Source organism: Arachis ipaensis, chromosome B01 (genome assembly GCF_000816755.2).
Source record: "Arachis ipaensis cultivar K30076 chromosome B01, Araip1.1, whole genome shotgun sequence".
NCBI lineage: Eukaryota > Viridiplantae > Streptophyta > Magnoliopsida > Fabales > Fabaceae > Arachis > Arachis ipaensis.
Window position 1 is genome coordinate 3686791 of NC_029785.2, and position 7427 is coordinate 3694217.

Consider the following 7427-nt stretch of genomic DNA (forward strand, 5'->3'; position numbering starts at 1 on the left):
AAACTACAAGGTCATTTTATGAAATCAATAGATAAAGCAAGTACCTGTCAAAGGACTAAACTTATTCCAATATTTAGACCAAACGATAACCTTGAAAATAATTCTTACTTATTTTTTTTCCCATTGTTTTAATTGATAGGGAAGTCATTCAATACTCCAACTTCAACATCTACTCAGGAGAATACGATCTACATATATGAAGAATGACACTGAACCCTCAAGTTCAACAATATACTAGTATCGAGCATTTTAGGTTCGTCAACATTTGGACTTAACAATGGGAGCGACCGTCTCATTCCTACTAGTCCTTCCAACCTAAACCCACTGTCACTTCAACTATGAACTTTTATGGTGTATGTATTACGAAAAATAGCACAAGTATCTCTATCAAAAGATTTAACATAATGAAACCGCTACAACTAAACATTTCAACAACATTAATTCTTGGACATATATAAAGTGTCATCAGTCTATGTATAATGAATACCCATGATTATATGCAGGCCGTGGTGCAGATTTTTCTGCCATTGCAACACTGATTTTATAACCCCTCAAATCGTAATCTGAAATGCAGGAGTTATTATTAGTACTCTTCATATTCAAGAACATATATAAATATGTTAGTAGAGAAGCCAGATAAATACTATTGTAGAAACCGCCGGCTGAGTGTGCTGCAGAGGGATCTTCATAAGCAAGGCAGGCATCACCCTTGTTATTCCCATTCTCATCAGTGTATATTTTTATATTCCAGGGCCACTGATCCTTATAACCCCTCTTCTGCTTTATTCTACCAACCTACAGAGTTAAAACACAGATATGTAACAAAATTCCAACCATGCTCAACAAAAGCTAGTTAAATATAATCATATTTTCCCCTGCACAGAAATCTGGTATTTTTCTTACATGAAGCACAAATAATTAACCGATATAGCACATAAAAATATGCTTAGGGACCAAGAAGCAAGAACATTCCTCACATAATTTATTTTAAGAAAAAAAGAAAACCCTTTATATATAGCTTGTGCAGTAGGCAACAGATCAGAACATTACTTGACCAATGCCTCCAAAAAGTTCTCTCAATTCTTCAGTAGTCACATCTGGTGGTAGGTTGGAAATGTAGATTCTAGAGTTGTCACAGGTATCATCACAATTCTCATCACACTGCTTCACCGGAGCTGCAGGCTCAGCAGGAGCACCACCATACCCACCTCGACCACCACCGCCAGCGCCAGCATTATAACCACTGTCATATCCTCCTGGGGGCCCACTTCTACCACCCCCACGTGAATCGGCTACATTATCGCCACCATAACCACCCGTGTTACCTCCATAAGATGGAGGATATGAAGTAGGTCCACCAGTATAGCTTGTAGGTGGGGGACCAGCATCTGTTCCATAATTTGAATTTCCATCATAAGAATTATAGGAGGGTGGGTAGTTACCACCAGCAGAACCACCATAAGTTTGGGCTGCAGGAGGGGGAACTTGACCATAGCCACCGTCCTCTCTCCCCTGATTACCACCATAAGAACCACCTCTACTTCCACCTCCACCTCTACCATCATTATTACTACCCCTACCACCAGTATAGTCATTACCCCTGCCTCCATCATAGTTACCAGATCTACCCCCTCTGTTATTACTATACCCCCCACCGCCTCCTCCTCTGTTATACCCACCCCCACCACCACCGCCGCCGCCACTACCACCGCCACCGCGGCCGCCACGACCACCACCTCGTCCACCGCGATCTCCACCACCTTGATATCCACCACCACCTCCTGAAATTCAAATCAAATTATAACATGAAATATATGAACAGAAAATTGAATCAAACAAATTTGAAAACGGAGCCAGAAACACAAACCTCGACCACCATAGCCTCCACCTCCTCCCCGACCACCATAACCACCACCGCCGCCTCCCCTTCCACCATAACCTCCGCCATCGTTTCCACCATATCCTCCGCTCCTTCCACCATCGCCATCACCACTGCCATATCCACCCCCTCCACCGCTGCCTTTCCCTCCGTATCCCCCTCCGCCATCACCACCTCCACCATAACCCCCTCCACCGGAGCCGCCTCCTCCATAGCCTCCACCTCCGAAATTACCACCGCCTCCATAACCACCGGAGGCACCGTAGCCTCCTGTAGCTCCATATGACGGTGGCGCAGAGCCGCCGCCGCCTTCTTGACCGTACGCTCCAGACATGATTCTGATCTAGGGTTTGCAAGACACACTGCGTTCTAGAAAGAGAGAGAGAGAGAGAGAGAGAGAGAGAGAGAGAGAGAGAGTAGTGAGAATATTTTGCGAACACGAGCTTTGTGAAGTGATGTAGAGTTGTAGTAGGCAAAGAACTGTGTGACTGTGAAACGAGTCACCTAGTGAAGTCTCTAAGCCCAACCCTTTGCATACTAATGGGCCCGATTGGGCTAATCCATGACCCATACAAATAGTGAAAACTAATTGTGCACAAAATAAAATTTGGGTTGGTATACTGGTTACTGGTCAGCTCACCTGTTCATTTAAGTAAGTGTTGAAAGTTCAAATTACGTTCTATGCATACAACAATCATTATAGGGTTGGAAGTGAGTCAAGCCAGCTCATGAGCTAGTTCGAACTCGACTCGTTAATAGCTCGATAAGCTGAGCTCGTGAGCTAGTAAGCCAAGTTTGAGCTTGGAATTGAGCTCATAAATTAAATTAGCCGAGCTTGAGCTTGGATAAGCTCAGCTCATTAGCTCGTGAGCTGACTCGATTATATATATACACATATCCTATATGCATTTAATCTATATTTTTAATATTATATATATACATATGAAATAGTAATATATAATTTTATATATATATATATTAATGATCTTAATTATTTAAAATTTTATATTTATTTTTTACATATAATTTTGATGTAGGACATAAATAAAAAATTTATAATTTTGATGTAAGATATAAATAAAAAATTTATAATTTATTGATAGATAGAAATATATAAAATTGATCTTTTTAAATATTTTTAAAATATATAAATTATAATTTATTGATATAGAATTATAGATTACGTATTTATGTTTCTATAATTTAAGCCAGCTCGTGAGCTCGAGTCAGCTCGTGAGCTTTCGGTGAGCCGAGCTTGAGCTTAAGAAATATGCTCGATTATTAATGAGTCGAGCCATGAGCCAAGCTCAATTTTTGTGAGCCGAGCTTGAGCTTGGTCTAGCTCGACTCAGTTCAGCTCACTTCCAGCCCTAAATCATTGGCCTGTTAAGTTTGTATTGAAGTGATTTATGTTTGGCCATCTTTATATTAAAATGGATTATAGTAAAATAAATATTGTTTGGATTATATTATTTAAAATCACTTTTAGATGAAAAATTATTAAAATAGATATCAACTTAAATAATTTTTTTATATTATTCTATCATTTTAATTTAAATATTTGAATAGATCTTATTAGTTAATTTTATAATAAAATTAATATTTACTTTACTTTTTATTTAATTTATCTTTTTTTAATGAGATCATAATCTATATTATAAAAGAATTACAATAAAAATTTGTATATGCCAGAATTATAATTATAAAAAAATACTAAAAATAATAAAATTAAATATTTACCTTGATAGTGATGGAAATAAATCTAAAAATTCTTGATAATATGTTTTATATAGTATACTTTTAGTTCTTTTAGTACTTTTTTTTAGTACCCTATAGTTTTTTACTAGTAGTTTTTCCTGTTATTCCTTTTAAAATCTTTAGCAAAAAAATAAAAATAATAAATAATAAAAAAAGAGAAATCAGAAATAATAAAAAATTTATAAATAATACAATAACATGTCTAAAGGATAAAATTGATAAAAGAAAAATAAATGTTTAGTGTAAATAGCTAAAAATCTGTTAGTGAAAGGCAGACGCAAGAAATTGTTGCTTCTTGTAAACGTGGTTTTAAATACAAAATCATTTTTGCGTTTGTCAAACCAAAAATTAGCCAAACAAAAAATTAAAACTTTTAAACACGTACATTTTCTCTTTTAACGAGTTTGTCAAACACACCCTTAATCAAGTGATTAGCTCACTAATATGAGTAAATTAGTTTTGGCTCACTAATTTAATGCTATTAATTAAATTTAAAATTAATTTACTTTTTTAACCTTATTAATTCACATTTTTCACACATTGTTCAAAATGGACATTGGTTACCTATACTTTTCCAAATTAAAAATAACACCGCAAACAACGTGATATATATATAGTTAGAAAATGGTAGTAATTTTGTGATATATTTGTGAAAAAATGGCAGATTGGTACTTTAGCCGGGTAATGCAACGGGTACCATTTACAAATATCTAATCTGCATTGTTGTATTGACAAAAATTACTAGCTTTCGCCCCTTAAATTTTTTACAACAATCAAGATTAAGCCCAAATCACCAAACAGGAAAAAAAAATGTGACAAATTGAATATTACATCTGCATGAACAACTTAAAAAATAAGTGCTAGCAATTTCATTCACCGAGAAACATGTACAACAAAATTGCAGCAAGCCAAGGAAGCTGCAAAAAAATGGTCATTTTTTACCCATGTCAAACTATCACCAACTGGATTGCTATCACTAAAATCATCCACTGAAAATTATACAAACCGAAAAGTTCAGCATGAGATGTCCAAATCTCAATTGGAAACCTGCAATTATCCATAGACGGATCGACCGACGTGATTAAACCAAGTCCGCCAAAGTCACAGCTTTCGGCTCTCTGATCATGCTCCTGATAGTAACTATTAAAAGCATAAGATATGTTATTAGGCCAGCTGATATTAAAGCAAGATCCGCCGGGGGACAGTGCAGTACAATCAGCATTCGAACAAGCATCTAAAGCGCTGACAGTTGCATTAGACAAGTCCTTGTTGTTGTTCACAACACACCACTTTGAAGAAAGGTACTCAACATTTTGTGCATCCACAAGGCCCTTTGAACCCTGGCCAAGATCCACATGGTACTTTGCTTGGCCATCGAAAGTGAACAAACCCCAATGCCGTTCAAAGTTTCCGGCAGCTATGCTCCTTTGGTCCTCGTCGAGAAGGCTTAAGATGTAAGTTTCTAGTGGAGGATGCCGTGGTCTAAGTGGAGTCCCCAAGTTGCTGTGAAGGTGGTTCATAAGGCCTTTCATAAAGGATTCAGCTAGATTCGAGCTTGCGTTGGCAGCTCCGTCTGTCGGCCAACCAATCTTTGCCACAACAATGTCCATACTAGGAAATCCTGCCGTTGATAATGCTGTCACGACAGTATCATAGCTCAAATCGAAGCTGTTTTTGTAAGCTTTATGGTTAAAATTATGAGGTTTTGCGGTTTCTTTAAAGAGGGAAAAGTCCAGTGATGTGTTTTTCGCTTGTAGGAGAGTCAAGAATGGAGAAATGGTCACAAAGAAAGGTGATCCATTCTTGTCAAGAAATGTGAGGAGCTCAATCATGGTTTTGTTGAGGTCGGGTCGAAAATGAACCTCAGATGAGGACATGTTAGATTCTGACTCAAAATTGTCAAGGCTGCACGGAACCACTACTTTCACTTTGCTGTCCAAATTCGCTCTCTTTAAAGCCGCTTGAATGTTCAAAGCCGCTCCAACGACGAAAGGCTGAAATTGCTCACCATAACTTTTGAGAAACGGCTCATCACCAACAGCAACATATCTGCAAAAGTATGATAGGTAAAGCTGAGACAACAGAGATTCCGCCTTCCCACAAGCTCTAATTTCTTAAATCCCAATATCAAGGAGTGAGTTATACTCATTCTTACAACTATAGGGGAAGAATCATATACAATAAAATGTGATTAAAAAGTTTAGACTCCTACTCTGGGTGCTAGAATAGTAACACAAAATATGATTAAAAGTTTGATTTTGTGAAATACCTATTAGGGAGACGAAGAACTTCGATCGACACAACTTAAAACAAAAGAGCAATGGCAATTGCCAATGCGCCAACATGTACTTGTAGTAAATTATTAAGGCATAAAAGAACCATACACATACAGCATCAATATTTCAGTGCAGCAAGAACATTTGAGAAACAAAAGGTAAGAATTTAAAGTTTCTGACTAGCATGCATGGTGAGATTAGAAAACAGTAATGTTATTCTGTTCAAATCAAAAGCAACATTTCACAAGATTTTCCCACTTGAGCTTGCAATGGAGGGAACACATAGACATAGTAAACCAAGAAAGCATATACAGAGAAAATTAACATGGTCACGGCAAAAGAGGTGAATTCAAGGAATTATGCATTATCTTGTTTCATTCAAACCCTGAAAATCTGCAGGTGTTTCTTTCTTCCATTTCCTTTAACACAATCCTGATATGCCCCTATAGCACTGTTCATGCACTAATTAACCAGACTTTCACACTTAAATTAAACTGAACACAAGCCTTCAAAAATATTCAGGACCATTACTTAATTGAACACTAGCAAGTAGCAACATCACCAAAAGCATTTTTTTTTTCTCACTAGGTAAGTTCAACTACACATCAGCATAACTTAATTAAAACATAAAAGTAACAATCATAAAATAAATCATAAATGAAAGTGAAGCTCACTCAATTTTAGCTGCATTTCCCCCATTGGAAACGTAGCGGGTGACATTATCATGGACCCAAGTGTCAGAAGCTTTCTTAGAAGAGTTGAATGTTTTGAGCATGGAGTTGGGAACACCAAGAGTGATAGCAAGGTTGGAGCGAGAAAGAGCTTGAAGAACATGAGGGTTTGCATCAAAGAGCTTAACCTTGTTGATGTTGTTGGACTTCAAGAGCTTGACGACGATGTGAGGTGGCAAGGGGTGTGAAGCCATGGTGCCCCAGTTGACACCAATAGCTTCAGAAACACATGATATGGTGGAAATGGTGAAGAGGATGAATGCGAGAGTGGTGATGAAGTGGCAAATGCTACTCCCCATTTTTTGGTACACTGAAGGGGTCTTTTCCTTCTTGAGTTAAGAAGAGTGAAGACTGAAGAGTGAATTGTAATTGGGTTAGAGAGGGAGAGAGACAAATGGGAAAGAAATGTGTGTTGTGTGAGTTGGGATCAATGGATCATTTTTTATGAAATAAAATAATGAACGAAAAAAAAATTAAAAACTATCAGAATTTATTAATTTTTATTATTATTTAATTTTATTAATTTAATTTTTTTAATCATGTTTTTAAATATTAATAATTAATTAATGATCAAAATTAATCAATTCTAACGAACCTCTAATAATTTTCTATCATTTTTCATAATTAAAATGTCTAAAAGTTGAATTTATAAACTTTTAGTTTAAATATTGCTCACACATTTAATAAAAGAAAAAAAAAAACTCTAAAGAACTCTAATTATCTCAAAAACAATGAGATTTTTAATAAAAAAATATTTTTTCAGTTTCTAATTTTTACTTTTGT

At 36.3% G+C, this 7427-nt stretch overlaps 2 protein-coding genes across 4 annotated transcripts in view; both read right to left on the minus strand.

Moving 5' to 3' along the window:
- The window catches only part of LOC107646645 (transcription initiation factor TFIID subunit 15b), a 4045-nt gene extending 1715 nt beyond the window's left edge, over positions 1-2330 (minus strand). For 2 of the 3 annotated variants that reach the window (XR_001621651.2, XM_016350841.2), the window contains exons 1-4: positions 1868-2330; positions 1051-1781; positions 645-795; positions 488-563 (exon numbers count right to left, since the gene is read on the minus strand). Coding sequence is in view for 2 of the 3 variants with exons in the window: in XM_016350841.2 (XP_016206327.1) it covers positions 488-563; positions 645-795; positions 1051-1781; positions 1868-2213 (1304 nt within the window). In the remaining variant the exon portion in view is untranslated. The remainder of the gene's footprint in view (positions 1-487; positions 564-644; positions 796-1050; positions 1782-1867) is intronic. The other variant, XM_016350909.2, reaches the window with a different exon arrangement.
- On the minus strand, positions 4345-7058 carry LOC107646798 (glucan endo-1,3-beta-glucosidase 9). The gene is made up of 2 exons (XM_016350977.2): positions 6588-7058; positions 4345-5686 (listed from the first exon to the last, which is right to left on the minus strand). The coding sequence occupies exons 1-2, from the start codon at positions 6941-6943 to the stop codon at positions 4585-4587; spliced, it is 1458 nt and encodes a 485-aa protein (XP_016206463.1). The 5' UTR covers positions 6944-7058; the 3' UTR covers positions 4345-4584.